Genomic DNA, 20,938 nt, shown 5'->3' on the forward strand with positions numbered 1-20,938 from the left:
GCTCCCGATCCACATGCAGGCACCCCACCAGCCCCAGTTTCCCTTCTGCAGCCCCACCACACCTCCCAGGACATCCCCAGCCCTCACTGAGGCAGTGAGACCCCAGCCCTGGGTCATCCTCTCGGTGCCCAAAGCCCAGGGAGCTCCCAGGCAGGCTGCAAATGCCATCTCCAAGCTGTGCATGCAAAGAATGTTTTCAGCTGCTTTTTTTCTTTTGTACAGACACTTCAGGTCATGGGGCAGTTTCTACCTCGGGCCTGTCTTCAAAGTCACCAGGCATTAGGATTAGGTGAGTGAATGGCCACTGTCCCTTTTGGGAGCCAAACTAACAGCCAAGCACTGCTCCCCAGCCTCATCCCATTCCTTTCCCTTGGCTTGCCTGACCCTGTGCCACAAGCAAACCCAGCTAAAAACTTGCCTTAGAGACAAACCAGTCCCATCAGTGGGAAATCCAGCAAACAGCCCATGGGTGCAGGAGGAGCCAGTTTGCCTCACGGGGGTCAGCAACATATGGGAGCAACTGGCATGGCTTGCACTGTCCTCAGCACCAGCATCTCCCAGAGGCTCTGCAACATCCTACATGTCCCTGCGTAGTGAATGTCCCAAGGAAAAGGGCTCAGGGAGCTATCAACTCCCACCTGCAGGGGTGCACCCACACCCCCAACACACCCTGCGTGCACACGTCTGTTGCATGGCTCAGCATCACCCTGGATATTCTGGGCTGTTTGCTGGAAGGCAGCCACTGCTTTGCATCTAGTTACCTGGTTTCTCAGCAAACAAACGGAAGTTCAAAACCCCTGTCCCTGCCATTGCACAGGGGCAGGAAAGCTCTCAGCATCTCCCTACGACACTGAAGGATGCTTTTTCAGGGAAAGGGATTTCTTTTGGTTTTTTGCTCTCTTTGAAAGCTGCCTGCAGAGGTGTGAAGCCACCACATTACCCGGGGGCACCCCCAGGCACTTTCCCCACTGGAGAGGGGGAGTGGGGCAGCAAAGCCAGCTTGGCTCAGAAACCTGCCCCAGGCTGCCAGGAGGGCTTGCTCCAGGGCAGAGACCTGCAAGGTCCCTGCTCTCAAGGAGGATTCATCTCCAGATCCCGTCTCCGTCCCATGGCAGGCAAGGCAAGGGAGCCCCTCATCCCCCTGACCCTGCAGTGCTCCCAGCTGAAGGCTGAGGAGAAGACCCTGGATTTTGAGTTTGAGGTGGTCAGTGCCCAGTTTAACCGGCGGGGCTGCTACGCCCTGCGGCTCACTGTGGAGAACCCGCTGCTGCAGGGCTCTGGTGCTGGCGTCCAGCTCCGCATCAACAGTGGGGAGGTCATGCAGAGCAGCACTGCCATCACCGACACCATCGAGCAGAGCAACCTCAACCAGATCCATTCCTTCCAGAGGAGGAAATTCACCTTCACCCTGCCCAGAGGTAAGAGGCTGGGTGCCACAAGGAGAGGCTGACGGGGAAGGTGACCCAGGAGCACAGCTCTGCAGCAAGCACAGCCTGTCTCAGGGCTGCAAACCCCTGTACCATGCTCACACCTTCAACTGTGCAGCAAAACCCTGAGCTGGAGCCAAGGCTGCCTGAGCTTAGTGGGGTGCATGGGGCGGGTCCAGCTTGGAGAGTGAGGTCAACACCACCACCGATGCAAACTCCTCCCACCAATATCTAAGATCTAGATGGACCCAGGCTAGGTAACCTGTTTGCTAGGGTTCGAAGAGCAGAGCTAACCAGGGCTGCTGATGGATGAGCCTGGGAGATGCTCTGGGACCACCAGCCCTCCTAAGCAATACTTAACCTCCTACCACTCCCGGCAGGTTTCTGCAAGAATGACAAGAACCACGATGTGCGGCTCCATATCGAGGCCCTACACTTCCCCAGGAGGGCGGAGAGGATGAGCAGGCAGGTGGGCAGAGCCTTCTTTGCCATCTACCCCCGCCCCAACCAGCCCCGGATGAAGCTCTCTGCCAGGAAGGATGAGGACTGGTACCGCTATAGCGCTGTGATGGCTTTGCTACGGGTGGGCAGCGAGCAGCCGGCGATGCATTGTGGACGGCTGGCCTTCACTGCATCTCTGCACGAGCACCAGCCTCCCACCATGCTGGCTTCCCCCCCTCCGCTCTCCTCCAGCGCCCAGAAAAGAGACCAGCAAGCAGCAGGCACAGCCCCAGCATCCCCAGCCCTGGGCATCCTTGTCCCCAACCGTTCGCTCCGTACAGCTGAGTCTGCTTACCACTCCCTGCCCACTGAGGGCCATACCCGCTCCCTCAAGGTAGGAAAGCCCAGATTTGGGCACCAGAAATCCTATGCCCCAACAAAACAAGAGTAGACCAGTCTGTGTAGGACAGGATTTGGCCCTAGGGTAGCTAGATGGTTCCACATGGGTACCAGCTAGAATAAAAACAGGCAGAGAGGTCTTTATAGCTTTCAGGGGTGTCTTCAGTAAACAGCACAGCCTTGCCTCAGTTTCCCGTCCTTCATTCCCCAACATTGCTGAGAAGAAGCCTAGTACCTGTCCCCTGCAGGCAACTCAAGTTAGAGACCCTCTTTCTGCAGGACAGAAACAAGCTGAGACAAGCTCAAGATGCAGGTAGGGCTTTAGTGAGACAGCAGGCACCCAGGCAAAACCAGTAAAGATGGTCCCACCACTCAAACCATGCTCAGAGCTGTAGGAAAAGGTCTTTTATGGAGTATCCACTTGGCTCTGCCCACCTCACCATAGTCCAACACAGTATTAACCATCATGTACCAAGCACAAGACCCATAGCTTGTCCCTGGGCACCTTCAATGCTCTCCAGCATCACTCTGCCCTCCTCTGTCCCACCCTTTTAAGGGCTGGGAGCAGCCAGCCCCCATCAGAAACAGCTGGGAGCTGGGCTCTAAAAAGCTCATTAATAAGATAATTTTTTTAAATGAGACTAGGTTGGCGGCTGGGGGGGGGGGGTGTTGGGGGTTTTTTTGTTTGTTTTTTGGTTGTTTTTTTTGTTTGTTTTGTTTTGATTTTTTTTTCCCTGAAGCAGTTAGGGCTGTGGAGTAGCAATCCCTAAGGGTGTATGTAGAGGGGGAGGGACCTCTAAGTCTGAAATAAATGTTGTTGGGGTGGTTGTGACTGTTTTAGGATAGGAGTTTTTTATGCATTGCAAAAGTTCTGCCCTTGAAGGGTGAGGTCCTGTGCCCAGCTGTTAGAGGATGGAGCTGGGATGTGGGAGGAGATGTTATGGGAGATGCTGGGGGGACTGGGAAAGGGGTGCTGGACCCCAAAGCTGAGTCTTCAAATCCCTTCTCTTACCCTCAGAGGCTGCAGGCTGACCCTGCACTCAGCTCCTCCCCGGAGCTCCTGGATGACTTGGCAGATGAGCATCCTTCCTCCTCCTCCTCTTCTTCCTCAGTGCCTGCCCCTGCTGTGCTGAGCCACAGCAGCTTCCACCTCTCCTCGCCAGGCTACAGCCCGGATCTGGCCTCCTCGCCAGCACAGGTGAGTGCGTCCGGTGGAGAAGGTACCATCCTAAATTAATTACAAAATGCTATTGTTCATTGTAGCTTGCTGTCAGAGCTTTGCAGTGCTGGAGGGGTGCAAGGGGACACAGCCACTTCCATCCTGTCCCTGGCTCAGCTTGGGTACCAGCCCTGCTCCTGTTCTCAGGCCATCATGTCCCCAGCCTAGTCATGGGGATGGGGAATGAGACATCAAACTTTGCATTTCTAGTACCAAAAGGCAGCCCTGCAGGCTGGCTATCCCCAGGCAGGGGATGGTGCCACCCAGAAGCTCTTAAAATGCTGACTGCAGGCATCTGGGACTGACACATCTTAAATGTTTCATCTTGCAGCTCAAACCTAGGCTTCTAAAAACTGCAGAAGCCATAGGGCAGGGCTAACGAAGTCCGAGAGGCTGCGTTTGTCTTTCCTTAGTTATGTTAAAAGCTGTCTAAATAGAGGAAAAAGACAACCCTTACCCCAGGGGCTCCATTTCCTGCATCTCGCTGTAAGAATAACATGTCTGCTGATGAAGATGTTGTCTATGCTGCTTTCAGAGGTGTCTCATACACCTGTGAAAACATTGCTTGAGAAAGCTGGATTACAGCACCGGGGAAGGGATTGATCTCATGAACCCTCCCTAGGCATCCTCTGGGCTTGCTTCGTTTTCCAGGGAGTCCCTCGCGTCCTCCAGCTGAGCTGGTGGGAGAGCTGGGGCTGCTGGGCTCAATGTCAAGGTCTTCTGCAGCCTCTGGGCCACCAGCAAAGGCTGCTAGCTCAGGGATGGGGCTGGCAGCTCTTAGCCCCCCAGCTAAGGGCTTCCATGGTGGAGAGGCGACAAGGGACTCTACAGGTGGTGGCTTGTGTCCAGGGTGCAGTCACAAGGATGTCCTCGATGCTGGACACGTGCTTCTTGGTCCTGGTGACCACGTTGGTGTGGCTTTGAGGTAAACATTGGGTTGGCATCCCTCTCCACTCCGGTGTGCCCTGCCCGGGAGCTGCAGTGCTGCAGGATGCCTTCCTGCCTCCGCTCTTTCCCTTGTACAGGATAAATGTGTTGCTAATGACTCGGGGGCACTTGGTCCATGTATTTCACAGGAGTCACAGGGTGCTCAAGCCCTGCTGAGCTGCTCAGCCACTTTCCAGGGACGCTGCCTGCTCCTTGTGCTGCAGGCAGGATGCTGAGCACTGCAAACCCTCAGGACCCTGGAGCAACTCATCACCTTTCACAGCATTTAGTTTCTGATTTTTCCAGTGGATGTGCTATCCCTGCCCTGATCAGCCAAAAATTTACTGGCCAGAAATGCTTATTAGCGAGGCCTGATTGAGTTTGCTCAGCAAACGTCTAGACGGAAACTCTTTTGAGCTGTGGAAATCGATAACAATCAGCTGGGATGCGGAGCGGGATGCGGAGCCAGGCCAGGGGCGTAAGGCAAGGCATTAGCAAATGCAATTTCGCTCCTGGGCCCCCGGAGGGAATGCAATAAATCACCTGCTGCTGATGTCATCTGGCAAGTATTTGCCAGGATGGTTTTTATTTAAAAATTAAAAGCTGAGAGGTGGGGGGATGTTGGCTCCCTGCCCTCCTTGGAGAGCTGGAGTGATGGAAAACTTACTGGAGGGTGGGTGAGCTGTGCTGGGTTATGGGGAAGGGGGATGGATCAGGTGGAGCTGGGAGGGAGTTTTAATCTCTGAGAGCACTCCTGGGATGCTGCAGCCCAGAGCAAGCTGAAGCTATGGGAGCTGCTTGTCAGTCTGGAGCTGGTTTGGCTCTTGGTGGTCCAAACCTGAACATCATAAAGCTTCACATGTTGATCCTGCAGTGTGTGGTGAAGGTGAACCCTAAACTGAAGTGTGAGAGGTTAAATATCTTCCTAAATTCAGGCAGGACTTGGGTGATCAATAGTTTGGGGAGTCAATAATGCTGGGGCATGGAGACGGGCCAGTTCAGAGGGGTGAGGAGTGCCATCACAGTGCTGCTGCTTGGACCGGTGTCCTGAGGCATCCGGATGCTGGGGTATCACATCTGCTTTGCTTCCCCAAATGGAAAAGGCATGAGGATGCGTCCCAGCAGGGTACCAGCTCCTTGACACCGCCTTTGTGCTGAGCATCTCATCTGCAGGACGATGGGGGTGATGGATGGGTCCTGAGCTCTACCCAAAAGGCCAAGGCACGGGGATAATGATTTTTCTCATCTCGCCGCAACCTGTGGATAATGTATTCCTAGGCACGAAGCAGGAGGCTTTGCTGTCTGTTCAAATGCCTCGCGTGCGCTGCGGAGCCAGACGGCTCCCTAATTGTCCCAGGACCTGGGCACGGCACCGAGCAGATCGATAACAGGCCGCGGATGTTGTCTCAGTTACTGGGATGGCTGAGGCTGAGCCTTGGAGCTGTCAGCCCCAGGGATACCTCCTCCCCCAGCCCGGCAAGGATGGAGGAGAGGGGACTGGGCTCGCCAGGACCCCTGGGGACTTAGCAGCAGAACACAGGGCTCAGTTAAGGGGAATCAGCCCCCAGGTGAGCAGAAGTCTGTCCTTCCTCTGGGAACCATTCCCATTTTACTTCCAGCAGGTCTACGTGGTGCTGGGGGGAAGGAGCCAGATTTTGGAGATCTCCTTGGCACTAGGATTTGGTTGCAAGCCCGTGGAAGATGGTTTGTTTCCAGTCTCCCTGGACCAGCTGGCAGCAAGGCGCCCATCCCAAAACAGCAATCTGTTGCTGTCAGGGTACAAGGAATCGCAGCCTTTCTGCAGCAAACAAATGGGTTTGCACACAGCTTGTGTTCCTGCTTGGTCCCGCTTGTTTACCAGGCTGCACAAGCGCAGGGGTGTCAGGCAGCTTCCCACGGCAAGCACACCCCATCCCTGCTGGGCAAGGCCAGCTGTGACTTGTGGAGCTTCAACAAGTCTGGCAAAGGGGATCAAACCTGCTCCTGGCTCCACTGACACCGTGCTTTATCCCTCTGGATTCCCCATGGAGCCAAACAGCTTCCCTAGTAAAGCATGCACAGGTGCAAAGCCACTCGGTGTAACACAAGTCACAGGAACGAGCACAAAAGTTCCCCAGGAATAAAGACCACCTTTATTTTTTTAGCAGGATAAAGAAAGCAAAGCAGTGGCTCCTCAAGCACCGAGTGCATTTCGGGCACAGGGACCTGGGAGAGTCTGAGCCACAGCTGGACACCTTTTGGCCCCTCTTTTTGGCAGGTTCAGGCTGGGGCTTCCTTAATGCATGCATGGGGGTATCTCGGGGTCCCTTCTCCTCTGGTCCCATGTGGATGACTGGCTGTGAACTGAACTGCACTAGCTCGCTAGCTCTGCTGCTTCTTGGTGGGGAGCAGTGCCCAACCCTGGCCTCTCCTGAATGCTTCAAATCAAACCCAGACCCGACTGCAAGCCTGGCTCAACCATCCGGCCATGCCGAGGGGCTGGGGGATGGTTTTGGGCTGAGACATCACATTTCTGTGTGCCTGCAGTGGCAGGGCAAGGATGCTTGCACCGGGATGCAGATGCCCTCGTGATGTGCCCCATCTCACTGAGCAGTGATGGTAGATAAAAGCTGCTGCCTTCCCATCGCCGGAGCAGCAGGGCTGGGGCAGAGGTCTCTGTTAGTGCGTGATGGATGGCGTGTGTCTCCTGTCTGTCCTCTGGCCAGCTCATCCATCACTCATCCCAGTGACAGCAGCTGTCACAGGGAGGGTGGCAGGGGTCCAGCCCTCTTCCCCAGCCTGCTGCCCTGACTGTAGGGTGAGGGGCTGAAGCTGCCTCGTCTCACTGAAAGTCCAATGAGGCTGAAAAACAAACTTTGCCGGCAGGGCTCGCCCCAGGATGCGGGTGAGATGAATAATGCCGCTCCAGCGAACAATTTGTAGGGCTTTGGAAAGCTGTCAGCCCAGGGAGGAGTGTGCCTTGACGGGTTCATCAGGGACTTTGCCTTCCTCCAGCAACGCCCCGGCTCTCGGCATCCCTTGATCATCCCTGCTTCGTGCTGGAGGGAGCTGGAACCAAAAGGGGACCAGAGGCAAATGGCTTTGGGATACTGCTTTCATAGCTCAGATTTACTGAAAGGTTGGTTTTTCGGATGTGAAATGCATATTCCTAGTGATATAATGCAAGGAATTTATATCCCCTATCATACCATCTGGGAGCTGAGGCTGCCCAGTTTGGTCCAAAAGTCTTGTTCTCTGCATGCTTCTCCCTACCCGGGTAGAGATCTGGCATGGAAATGGGCCAGTGCACAGTGGCGTTTCTCATTTTCTTAGCTAAAATGGAGAACAATCTTTTTGGGTTGAGAAGACTGATCCTCAAGAGGTTTTTCAGGCTGTGCCTCAATTTACTTGTCTGTAAAGCATAAACTCTTTGGATGCTCAGAGGAAACACAGGCAGGAGGAGAGGCTGCTAACTCTAATTCCTGCAATTTAAGTCATCATGTCCCTTTAAGTGTCAAATAACTGCCATGATGAGAAAAGCAAATGGGGTTAAAAAGAGAAAATTGCTCCTTTTTAAGAGGCTGGGGGGGGGGGGGGGGGAAGGTGGGGGGGGGGGAAATTGCACTGGTGCCACAGATAAATATAGAAAGTGTAAAACTCTCCTAATGGAGCAGATGAGGCGGTGCTGGGCTGCTGGCCCATTTAATTATTTGACAGGTGAATTGGGAGTTTTCTACAGAAATGGAAGGAAAATGAATTTGGCAATTTTTAGCCCAAAGGGGTTCCCAGCTGGCGGCAATGGGGGCTCCCCAGGGAAATCGGCTTGGAGTCGACATCCCTGCGTGCTGATGGGAGAGAGCATCCTCCCTCCCAGCGCCTCAAAACCACCCTGTGATCTCTAACGAGCTCCCGCAGGGTCCCCTAGAGGAAACAACTTGCTTAAAAATAATAAGAAGAATATATCAAGCTCAGCCCAATTCCAAGGACAAAATCCCTTCCTTTCCCTGCTGCTGCCTTGGATATGGGAGCAGAGCAGCAGTGTCTGCCTGCAGCAATGGGGGTTACTGGAGCAGTGGGGAGGGCTGGGGCTGGCAGGATGAAATGATGAATAAAACAGTGTTTGCTTTCCTACATTGCGTTTCTTCCCCTCCCTTTTGTTTTGCTGGGGATCTGCTAAAGGGCTTTAACCACTCAGCTGTTTCTCCTTGGAGGATGGTTTGAACCTGCTGCATGAAGGTGTTGGGAAATACCCCTTGTAATACAATTGGGTTTGCTTCAAAAACGAGCTTGGGCTGCCTCGGGCCGTTGGTGGAGCTGAAGTTCTCCAACCATATGGCTGTTTATCTTAGGGCTGTGTTTTGAGCTGTGCTTGTCAGTCTAGAGCCTTTGCAGGGGGGAGGATACGCTTGCTGGCTCCTAGAAATGGAAACCATGTGCGTGCTGGCTCCTTCCATTTGGAAAGCTGATGGATTTTCCTTGCCTTGTGCCCCCACTCTGTGTCGTCCTAGAGGCTATTTTTTCAAGAGCGGGGGCTTCTCAGTCACATGCTAATTGCAGGGGTCATTACAGGGGGACTGTGTTCTCCTCCCATCCCATGCCAAGCCACCTCAAGGCATCAGGGAGCAAAACCTCAGCAGTGTCTGAGCAAAGAGGGAGAAAGCATCCGCAGCTCAATCCAGCAGGATAACACCTTCCTGTGCTGCATCAGCAAACTATGGATGAGCTCACATGCCTTCCACTGGTGCAGGGAGATCACGGCACCGTGCAAAAGCCCCTTGCTTTGAAGGGGCAGCACCATGCTGCAGTTGCATCCCTGCTTGAAGGACCACGGTGCTGGGGATGCCCATCGGTGCAGCTCGGTGCTCCTCTCCCATGGGTGGGAGCAGGGGTCAGAGGAAGAAGAGCGCTGATACTGTTTTAATCTTCCTTTTAACTGTAATTGCGTTTGGCTGGCTCCCCCGAGCTTGTTCCGGGAGATGCATTTTTCCCAGCTAGATTGCTTTCCTTGTTTTGCTCATTGGAGACAGGCCGGGGCCTGTGTCATGCCAGCTATGCATTAATAGAGCCTCAAATGAGATTTCACAGCCTCAAATATGATTAGTGCCGAGGCTCCGGTTGCTTTGGAGAGCGGGGCAGAGAGATAGAGATGAGGAGCTGTGATGCTTGGGGGGGGTGGTGCAAACCCATGCAGATGTGGGATGTCACACTGTACCCTAACAGCCTGAGCTTGCAGGGACCATGGGGCAGCTGGGATGCAATGTATCACCCACCCGCAGAAAATCATGAACTCAGGATGCTGAATTGTCCCTGGCACGGCATATTGGGTGAAGGCTGGTCTGGGCATAGCAGCTGCATCCACTCACCCATCAGCTGCTGAGTCCTTGCTGTAAGCCCATATTTCACCCTGTTTTGCTGCCAATGACATGTAAAATCTCCCCTCCCATACCAGTTCCCCTGTGCCCAGAGGTGTGTGCCTGCTCGCTGCTGTGATGGAGCTGATCACCTTCTAGCTGGCTGCTCGGCCCCGTTCTGTGGCATCCCTGGGGCTCTTGGTGTGCTCTTACATCCCAAAGCTCTGAGGTCCAGCCCTGAGAGATGGCTAGATCTGCCAGGATGCCCCAAGGGACACCTGGGGACCGAGCATCCTCAGGCTGGCCTGGCTCCAGCGTGTCCCAGCTATGCTCCAGCCCTCCCTCATGTTCAGACATGAACACAGGGCACAGAGCTGGAGGTGTAACTGGTGGCCCGATCCTGCCGCTTGTTTAAAGCCAAGTGGCACTTTATTTCCCATCTTCTGGGCTGCCAGGGGAGGGGAAGCAGCTTGCTGGTGTTTAGCTGCCATAAGGAAGCTTGAAAGGAGCCTGGGGAGACATCACATAGGAAAACTCACACCAGCCCCAGTCCATCTTCACTCATGGAGCCTACTATTATTTTATGAAGTCTCAGGAGGAGGATAAAGCCGACACATTCCAAACAGCTGCTCGTAAATTGCCAGGGGCAGGGAGGAGCTCAGGGCTGCGAACGCTCCTGCAGTATAAGAGTGGGTCCCCGCTCCCGAGGCAGCATTGCTCCTGGCTTTAGCTGGACCTGGGGTGCTTGTGGGGCTCACTACAAAGGACCAGGAGGGTCCCAGTCCTTCCATGGTAGGCCAGGGGCTGGTGTCTTCTCATGCAGAGCAGCAGTGCATCGTCCCAAGGTGCATGGGCAGGGCTGTGTTTGGGGCTGTGGAGGTGAATGCTGCAGGTGTACATCCCCAAGGCACTCACCTCTGGTCTTGTGCTGTCCGGTGCACCAGAGAAATCAAAATCCAAGGAGAACCCAACAAGCACTGCCCTTCTGCCAGAAGGATGATGCAGCTGTGGTCTCCAGCTGTGGGCAGGGGCCAAGCTGGGATGGAGGAGCCCCCACAGTGCCATGCCTGGGGGTCCCTGCTGGCTCCCAGCCTGGGCTGTCCTCCCTGAACTAAACGCCCGGCTCTTGAGGCTATTTATGTCTTGTCAGCTCGCAGCCAGAAGCAATTTAATCTTGGCTGAGCGCTGCTGTAGAGGAGCTGCCTGGGCCCCAATGCTTTTTTCGAGATGATAAAGAGTTGATAGAAAAACAAATTACAATGATGGTAGCTCAGGCACCGTTAATCAACCTCCCCGCAACATTGCAGTGTGGATAATTAATAATCATCCTTAAGGATGCTTTAAGGGTGGCTTGGGGTTAAGGTGTTGCGTGGGATCAGGGCAGCGGATTGTGTTGAAATGCTCAAGATGCTCCACAGGAGTTGGTGATGCTCCAAGGGAGCTCAAAATGTTTTGAATGCAGTGTCCCCAGCTGAGACCCTTGGGGACATGGGAACTTTGTTTGTTCTCCACCTCCGCAAGCTACAGGTTGCAAACTACTGGGTGAGAGCGCCTGGTTTGGCAAGGACAGAGAAGTTTTGCTTCCCACTGAGTGAGAGAGCTGAAAAAGAAGCGTGGGCTCTACCTGGAACCACAGGCGCCCTCCTTTCTGGAAGAAATACTGAATTTCCTCCTGGCTTTGAGTAGTGACTGGAGGGTTTTTTTGGTAGTTAATCACAGCCTTGCTGAGGGTTTCATGTACCAATTGCCTGCAAAGCCTGGCATTGTTCACACCTGCTATTTTTAAAATGTTTTTTTCTCCTGCTGAGTTTTACTTAGCTTAACTGCTTGTGAATTTTCTATTAAAACTGCTCGTTAATTATCATGCTGTAACCATTGCTAGCGGTAAAACCTACTTGTTTTTTTAGGGAGACGTAAATGTAAGTGGTGGGTATGAAGATGTGCTAAGAAACCTGCTTCTGTTATGCAGAATGTGAAAGAAAATAGGGGAAAACATAGGAAAATGTCCCAAAATAGTGATCTGGAGCTGTAAATAAGGGTGTGGTGCAGGACAACGATCCAGCTGAGGGCCCGGAGACCACCACAGGAGAGCTCCATCAGCAAGCTGGGAGGTGTCCATGCAATTCAAAGCAAGGTTGTTTCCTAGCTCTGCCAGCTGGAATTCCTCTGGATTGAGTTTTTAGTGAGTATTTGGGGTGCAAATATTAAAAATCCAGAGCCTGAAGAGATGGTCTCTTGAAAAGAGAGAGAGGTCTACAGGGGGAGCATTGCTGCCTGCCCTGCCTGCGGACCCAGCACTCTGCCTCTTCGAAGCCCCCAGTCCCCCTTGCCCTCCCTCTGTGATGCAGCTTGTGTTGATACAGCCCAGGGGTCCTAAACCCGAGCCTGTGCTTTCCTCCTCCTTCCCCCAGCTCCATCCTGCAGTTGTCCTCTTTGCTAGTGCTGGGGTGGGGCAAAATCATGCTTGCTTGCTTGCTTTCTTCTTTTTTTTTTTTTTTTTTTTTTTTAGGGTAGTGTTTATGCTTTTCCACGTGCTTTTGGGGTGCAGGGAGAGCTCGGGTGCTTGGGCAGGGTGTGGAGCAGCTCTGGCTGCCAGCAGGGTGAGACTGTGCCTGTGGGGAGTGACTTGATGGGTAGCATCTCACATCAGGTCAAGAAACCCTGTAATTTCCCCTCTCCATCAGCATCACTGGGCAGGGGGATAATTGCCACAGGGCTGGAGCTGAGGTGGGTTTGGGATCCTTCTCCCCGTTCCACTCTGCTGGTTGGGGAATCCTCCCCTACCTCGTGTTTCTGTTCCTTCAGTGCCGCTTTCTGGCTGTCACGGATCTAAGCCTGTCCCCAGCACCCAGCCCCGAGCCCCAGCTGGCTTCTGAGCTGACAGCAAAAAGCTAAGCTGGAGGAAAAGCAGATTTAAATGTTTTTTCTAGGTTGTTGGTGCTCAGAGCACCCAGGTTTCCACCCCACGAGCAATCCTCAGGTTGGTCTTGTTACCCCCCACAGTGGCAGGTCACCTCACCACTGCCAAGCCCATCACTGCTGCAGCCGGGCAGCCTCAGGACAGACAAGGGAGAGGGCTTAGGACAAACCAGCCCCTCATTACCCTGTTTGGAGGCAAAGCCACGTGTCGGAGGGGATTTGCAGGCAGTGGCTTTGAGAAGCCTGCAGGGTGGTCGCTGGGCTGGAGCTTTTGCTTCAGCCCCAGGAGCTCAGAAGGATGGATGCATGGAGGGTTTGCTTTGCAGGGTATGAATCGGTGCGGGGTGGGTTTAACCCCTTGTAGCCACAGCCCTATGCAGTATCAGATGCATCAAAGCGGCCCGAAACGGTGGCAGGGTGAGGCCACAGGCAGTGGGGGACGGGGGACGGCACTGTCTCTCACTTGGACAGGGTGTGATGGGTGCGGGGAAGGTCCCCCGTGAGTGAGGAGCGGCAGCTTGCGGCTCTGCTGCGCCTTATCACATCAGCTGGTGGGAATTAATGAGCTGGGGTGGGGGGAGCTGCCGTGCTCTCCCCTTTTCCCCCCAGACTGGGCTGAGATCCCAGTTCCTGTGGAGTCCCTATAAATTGCAGAATTGCCTGGGGTGGTGAGAAGAGGGAGCAGGGGGGCGACAGGGGCTGGGTAGGGTTGTTTGCAGGTCAGAGGGCCATGGGGGAAATTGAGGTGCTTTAGATGGTTAATCCCTGTTCTGGTGACCTGGCTTGGGGTCTTTGGTTGGGCCGTGGCATAGCTGGCCCCCATGGACCATGCTGAGCAGGGCTGCTAGACTGCTTTCGCCCCATGCAGGGTGTTGTCATGCTGCTGGGTGTCCTCCCGGTGAGCCCAGCACTCACGGTGGCCCTGCCATGGCATAGTGACATCCATGGTGTGGAGCCACAGCTGGGCACTGGGGACAGGGAAGAGGCAGCTGTGATGGGGATGTGCCATGGGTGCCATCTCCCCAGCTTGTTCTCCCTCATCTGGGCTCTCAGCATTAGCAAAGCTCTTGGGGACTGGCTTGGGTGATGGAGACGTGCTGGCGATACCATCTTCCCAACTTGTTCTCCTCCATCTAGGCTTTCAGCATTGAACAGGGACTGTGGGGACAAGTCTGGGTCATGGGAATGTTCTGGGGACATCATCTCCCCCATCTGGGCTCTCAGCATCCAGCTGTGGCCATGGGGACAAGGTTGGGTGATAGGGACATGCCTACAGCTTTGCAGGAGCAGCCAACCACCCCCAACCTTGACATCTCTCCCACTTGCTCCTGGCAGGTATCCAAGTCCCCCACTGGGATGGAGGAGCCCGAGCATGTACCGGTGGCTGGTGAGGGACATGTGGCCCGCCTGGGGAAGGAAGCCATCACTGTCACCCTCCACAGTGCCAGCAACCTGCCGACCACACAGGAGGGCCGGGTGCCGTGTCCATACGTTGTTGTGTGAGTACCCAGCATCCACAAAGGGGACAACGGAGATTGTGGGGACACAGAGAAAGGGTTGAAGAGCTGTCACCCTATTGATAACTCTTTAAAAGCCTCAGGGATGGGGGGAAACCTCTTTAGCGGTGACATGCACAAGCATCACCTCCATGGGATGCTCAGTGTGGGGAGAGGAGCCAGGACTCTGCGCTGAGATGAGGGAAGGCAGGGAGTGGGGCACCTTGGCTCGCTGAAGTGTTGGGAAGAAAGCATTCCTAATATTGAAAGTATAAAATGATGTCAAAGAATCCACAGGGTAATGCTGCCTGGGTTTTAGGATGATATCACAATAAATAAAAGAGTGTTTTAATAAATAAAACAGGATGCTTGGGTAAGGAGAACTTGCCTCCTTATGCATTATGTATGTGCCAGGGGACTCAATTAGCCGGTCATGCTTTGGTCTGTGTTAAGAGGGAGGCCTCTCTGCTCGGCACTGCTGTGGGGCGAACCTGGGGTCCCAAAGAGCCCTTCCAGGAAGCAGAGAGGCTTTGGCATTGCTTCCCTGGAAAAGGGGGGAGAAAGCGGCTGTAGGTGGCTTTGGAGCTTCGTCTGGCTGCGAAGTCTGGTTTCTCCAGGGCACCTCCCTGGGGCAGCGCCGGGCAGGCTGGTTGCACCAATGCCAGGGGACAGGGAGGCAGGGCTGGGGCTTGTCCGCTGGGGATGATCAGCAGCTAGGGCTGTGAAAGCCTGGAAACATCTGTGCAAGCCTGTAGGGCAAACTGTTGCTTGCTGGGCATTTTCCAGTGTAGAAACCCTGAGGTCCGTGGTGAAGGTGGTCCCAGGATCTGCCGGCATGGCACAGTGTGCCTTTTCTCCATGGTGCCCAGCCGTGTTGGACATCCCAGAGACTCCCTAGCCAGGAGGGATGCAGCTCTCAATCGTCAGGTTTTCAGCAGCCAGGGCTGGCTGGCACGTGGACTGGCAGCCTCCACTGCCACCCCTCCATCACCCCTTCCCCTTTTTCCACCCCCCACCCCCATGCCAAGGACCCGCTCTCTGCCCTGACAGCCTGAGTAACTCCACGCAGGAGTTGTCTCTATTTCCATAAACCAATTATACCCAGTTGATCTCAGGAGATTTAAACATCAATATCCTAAATGATAGCACGAGGGTGGCGTGTGATTGTTGCATCTCTTTACATTCTGGTGCTGCTCCATCACCGCATTGCCATGGTAACGGGGGAGTGATGGAGGGAAGGGGAGGGTGGTATTAGGGATGCAGGACACATGAGGGGCCTTTTAGTAACCATAGTGAGGGAGCCAAGGCAGAAGGGAATCAGTTATTGTTTTTCAGGGCACTTGCTTTAGAAGGAGAGTAGCATGTTGCATTTAAAAGGTGGGTTTTTACGGACGGGAAGGAGAAGCAGTTGGTTGATGTGCTGGGGGGGACGACCTAGTTGCAGCTGATCCCCCCGAAGCGGCTGGGTACCACCAGCAGCACCAGCCTGAGCTCAAACTGCCGGCGTCACCCCCCAAAATCAGGCGTGGGGTGGGAGGAGGGGAGCAATACTGTTCACGCCAGCCCTTTGTGGCTGTGCCCGGTCACTCACGCCCGGACTCAGCATCCCACAGTGCTCCATAGCTGTGTGCATTGCTTCCAGCTCTCGGTGCAGAGGACTGGGGAGGGAAAGGTTTAGAAGAGTGAATGTGAAAGACCTCAAGCAGCAGGAGAGCCCACACAGGCATCCCGATGGGCTTTGGCTCATCCCTGCCCTGGAGAGGGTGTTCCAGTGTCCCAGCAGCAGCTTGGTTCTGCTTCTTATCCTCTGAATGCTGAGCAAATCCCCACTCCCTGCTTTCAGGGGCACCCGTGGGTCTGCTTGGCATCTTCCTTTCACTCCCTCACGCACACAGACAAATTGCTCCTGAACCAGCGTGATGCAGGGATGACCTTGGCGTGCCGGAGCCAGGTGTGTTTGCAATTAACAGCACAAAGCGCCTGGCTCTGGCTGGCTTCTCCTCTCCATTGAGGACTGTGGGCGGGTGAAAGTACCTCCTGGCTTCTTCCTTTCTGCTCTTCAGCACCAAGACAAGAAACTCAAGGTCGCTGCTGAATGTGCCGTCTGCTCCCAGCCTGGGGGATGGGGGCTCTGACGTCTGCCTGCCTGCGGGTGTGCCTGTGCAGGCAGTGGTCCTGCTTGTGGGGTCCTGGGATGCTCCAGCTGGGAAGGGGTTAGGGTGTTGCTGCATGCAAAGCCTTTTGGCTCTGCAATGTGCCCAGAAATGAATCAGAGGCTCAGCTGATAGCCCCAGTGCAAGGGGGTGTGGGAAGTGGGACCAAGCGAGGTCTTTGGGGGCCCCCTCCTCACCCCAGCACCCAGCTTAGGTCATGGTGGCATGAAGATGGGTCGATCTGGGGTTATATAGAGGGTCAGGAGCAATGTAAAAATTGTGTTTCTCAAAGAAAAGGAGGAATTATAATTCTTCCTTTCTCATTTTGAATCTTTTCAGAAATTGCCCTTACACCTCTGTGACTTTTTTTCTCTGTATTTAATCACCCAAACTGAACCTGAGCCCCCCAGGCTCAGTGGGGCTGCATGGTGGGGGGCAGCATTGTCTTCCCCAGGACTGGACCCTCCAGCCACCACATTGGTAACAGCTGGGATGTCGGTTCTGCCAGCCGTGGCAGTGCTGCGTGGGATTTTTCTTCCCTGAGAACCAGGCACCTGCACCACTGCATTGCCTCTGCAGGGATGTCGGCCCCAAGAAATAACTCACCCTGTAGAGATAATAACTTCTAATCCTGGATAAATAAATATTTACGAGGGCTTGGCACAGCCCTGCCAAGCCCTTTGCTGGGCACCCGGGTGTCACACGCAGCGGGGTGGCTGCCTGACGCCATCCCCAAACACTGTAGCTGAGACACTAATGTATAATAACTCCCCAGGGGCGGCCGTCTTCATCTTTTATCTTTATCTTTTATCACAGCGGTGGGTGGCTGGGGCATCCCGGCATGGCAGAGCAAAGTGCCTGCCCTGGAGCAGGCGGGGAGGGATGTAGAGCATCAGAGGAGCATCTCTTGGTCTGTCCCAGCCATGTCCTGCCCCGAGGCATGCGATCTCGTGGGCAGCTGTCTGCAGCGCCTGCTTGCTGGAGACCCCATCTCCTGCCCCACCAGTGGGTCTGAAGCTCGCTGGGGTGAGGAGGAGACATCAAACCACATCTGCTCTCTGCTGATCCTGCTGCCCCCAGCCTATTAATTTGATTTTGAAGCACATCCCCATGTGTTGTACTGTTGCGGATTGTTTTCTGCCCCGCCCCGCCCCCCCCCCCCCCCACACACACACTTACACAGCCCTTTTTGAATGCTCTCTCATCCTTAGGCAAGTCTATAATGAAGGGGGCCCAGAGCAGCCAGTTCTCACCCTCCTCCTCCTCCTACCCCCCAGCACAGGTCTGGCTTCATTCGGACTCTGAGCACGTTGCTGATCAAGCAATCCCCCACAGAGCTCATTACTGGAGAGCCGATTTCCTACAGCCCCTCCACAAGAGTGCCAGCCCGATGCTAATTCCCACCTGCCAGAGCTGGCCGGCTCAGCTCCATCCCTGAGGGCTTCTCTGGAGCACAGGACATGGATGTAGCATGGCTGAGGGTCTGAGAGGGTGGCTGGGAGTGAATGAAGGTTCTGCAAGCATAGAACATCCTCTGATCAGGCTGGGAGGAACCTGCTTGTCCCACCACTACCTGGAGCTGACCCTACAGCTAGAAGGACCTTAATCATCTCCTCTCCCCCAAAGCTGGGGTCTCCAGCTCCCAGGGAGTGGCAAAGTGCCACCATCTGCTTTCAGTCACTACAGTGTGCTAGTAACCTCTCCCTAAGAGCCATGTTGGCTTTGCTCCAGCAAGAACTTTCCTGGAGGAGCCAGCACTAGACACTTTATCATCTCAACATGCAGAGCAACCCACTGACAGGGCTGGGGCATCTGCGTCATGTTGGCCTGACACCACATCACCATCCCCCTGCACTCTGATCAGGGATGGAGAGGACCTGAGGTCACCACACCACCAGGCAGTGGGTCTCTGCTGTGGTCTTGGAACTCCCAGGATAACACCAAGTGTTTTGCTGGGTAGCAGAGACCCCCCTAAAAAATCTGCCAGCCCCCTAATGGGCAGGGACATTATTATCATTAGCCAAGCTCATGAGTAACTGATGATCAATTGATAAAAGTGGGAGGGACAGTCCCAAAACAGCCCTGATGGTGATGGCCCTGCACCAGCGTGGGTGAAGAATTACCCAGGGCCCATAGCTGCTAAAACTGCTGTAATTATTGCTCAGCCTCGTTACGTGTTGAGCTTAATGACAGCAGTTGTTAACATTCAATCTTCTCTCTCCTTTCCCAGAAGCCTCCTCCCTGTCCCTTCATCAATACAGTGGATAATTAGCCTCTGGGGTCTGAAATAGCCTTTTGGATAAAAAGAGCTACAAACCCCGTCACTGGAGACTCAGCAGGATCTGGCAGCCTGGAGTAAAACTGGCCCTGGACCCCCAGTTCAGCCCCCCAGAGCCAGGGCAGAGCTTTGCTGAGGGTGGCAGGAGGGTGGGCTGCCTGCTCTCAGATGCACCGAGCAGGATCAGTGCTCATCCCTCTCCCAGGCCCAGCTCCCCACTGACATATTCCCCTTCCTCACCCAGTAACTGGCCTGTCTTGCTTCCCTTTTCCTCCCAGTAAGACCAGCAGAGGGGATGAGCAGGAGCAGAAGCCGAAGGCTACTCGTGCAACCTCAGTGCCCACCCACACACCCACCTGGGAGGAGGAGGTGACAGTGGAAATAGATGCTGAAGATGCAGGCTGGGCAGGTGAGAGCATTGGAGGACCATGGGAACAGGGATGCTGAGGACCGGGACACAGGACTCATCTCCTCAAAGGGTTAATTTTGGGATATTAGGGAGCATTTGCTCCAAAGGATGAGGAAGAGGATGGCTGCGATGGGGACAAGCCATGCCCTGAGCCCTGCGTGGCTGTGATGGCTTCAGGGTATGACCAGGAGGGACATGCCCCCAGATATGGTGCTGCAGGATGGGGCAAGTGACAGTGCTTGAGCTCGGAGCATCCTCCAAAGCATCCCATGGGAATCAGCATCGGGGCAGCCCTCCAAAACTTTCCCTGCTGCCATCCCAACACCTTGTATTGGTTGGACCCACATAATGATGCTGTTACTCCCCACACAGGGCTGCTAAGTCTGTAATTGTAAACCCGTGGCATTAGGGGCCAGGGTTTGATTATAATCAGACTGTTGCAAAACAAACTGTGGGAGCCAATCTTCACATCATGCCTAATCCCATCAGGCCCTGACCTAAATGAAATTGAGGAGCTTTTGGTGTACTTTGGACCTGTCCCGTGTGGTACCAGGAGGGATGTGGGGATGGGACCTCCAGCCCTCTTCATCCGTCTCCCAGAATCCCCCAGATGTTTGGAGATGGTCATCCCCCAAACCGTCAGACCAGAGCTGTCATTTCAGATGCAGCTCACACCTTTGCTTGCACAGAAACATGGGGTCCACCCTTTTCTTGCTCAGAAATAGTTTCCATCAGCGGGGCTGCTGAGTGTAATCTGTCATCGGTGACGACTAGCAGAAAAGCCACTTGTCTCTCGCACAACCCCAGAACATTTTCCCTGGTGCTCTTTCCCCAAGGTGCTGGGAGGAAAAGAAAATCTCCATATAAATCAAGCACTTGCTGAAAAGCATGAGCTCAGGGAGGAGCACGCACTTGCTTAGCCCATCATCTTTGTTCTGGGGACACACAGGACCTGTGGCATCACCAGGTTGGCCAAGCAGGAGTTAAGGCGGGTGCCTTGCAGTATCATTAAGCTGGGGGAAGGGAAGCCCAAGTCTTGATGGCAGCATAAAGAGAAGGCGGTTTTCCCTTCCATCAGCTCCTTTTTTTTTCTGATAAAAGGCTCCTGCTCATGCTTGTCAACTAAATTGCAGCTTTGCTTTAAATTAAGGGAAGAGCTGGAGGTGCTAGTGCCCGTGGAGGTGATGTTGCCATGCCAGGGGACAGACCTGACAGCCCTGAGAGGGCAGATGCCATGGTGGCAAGTGGCCTCAAAATCCACGGTTGGCTGCGGGCTGACCCCAGGGCAGGGGGAGCTCAGGGAAGGATGCCACCCCCTGCAGCTGAGTGGGGTGGGTTGGAGGCAGGGAGGTGGATTAGATGGATCAGTGGGAAATCCCAGGTTCTTAGATGGGAATCTGCATTGTTGCCGGTTGTTCATGGGCTTTGCTTTCTTGGGGATGCCTGGGACATGTTCTTGATGTCTCCTTGAGATGTATGCATATAAACCCAGGATGGGTGTAAATCCTGCCCATGTCTACCCCACCATGACCTGTGAGGGGAAGGGGCTGCTGAAAATGAATCAATGCCTTCTGGCCCTTCTTCACCCAGACCTTCCCCTGAACATCTCCCCCTTGCTTCGCCTGCTCCCCCCTTCCACAAACCCTGCAGCCAGCCCCACAGCTGACCCTCTCCCTTCCAGCCCTGACTCTCATCGTGGCAGACAAAGCCACCAAGGAGGCGTTGGGGACCTTCCACTTGCCAGTGAGGCATCTCCAGCCCTTCCAGCCCCACCACTGCAAGCTGGTTCTGGTAGGTACAGCACCTGCCCCTCCATCCTGCTTATTCCTGCTTACAACTTTGCTTTGCACCAGCTGTAGCTGCGGGCTGTGGGCAAAGGGAGCCTTGTGTAATGGTGTAATCCCAGTGGGAAAACCGAATTTGGCAAGTCAAGGAAGGTG

At 54.5% G+C, this 20,938-nt stretch overlaps 1 protein-coding gene across 1 annotated transcript in view; it reads left to right on the forward strand.

The window, feature by feature from the left end:
• Nucleotides 1–1,108: 1,108 nt before the first annotated feature.
• CCDC33 (coiled-coil domain containing 33) overlaps nucleotides 1,109–20,938 on the forward strand; it is a 43,768-nt gene continuing 23,938 nt past the window's right edge. Inside the window, exons 1-6 of the mRNA XM_037393795.1 lie at nucleotides 1,109–1,418; nucleotides 1,808–2,262; nucleotides 3,286–3,465; nucleotides 13,998–14,161; nucleotides 18,868–18,998; nucleotides 20,680–20,789. Of these exons, the coding sequence (XP_037249692.1) occupies nucleotides 1,109–1,418; nucleotides 1,808–2,262; nucleotides 3,286–3,465; nucleotides 13,998–14,161; nucleotides 18,868–18,998; nucleotides 20,680–20,789 (1,350 nt within the window). The remainder of the gene's footprint in view (nucleotides 1,419–1,807; nucleotides 2,263–3,285; nucleotides 3,466–13,997; nucleotides 14,162–18,867; nucleotides 18,999–20,679; nucleotides 20,790–20,938) is intronic.

This window comes from Falco rusticolus, chromosome 7 (genome assembly GCF_015220075.1).
Source record: "Falco rusticolus isolate bFalRus1 chromosome 7, bFalRus1.pri, whole genome shotgun sequence".
NCBI classification, from domain to species: Eukaryota; Metazoa; Chordata; class Aves; order Falconiformes; family Falconidae; genus Falco; species Falco rusticolus.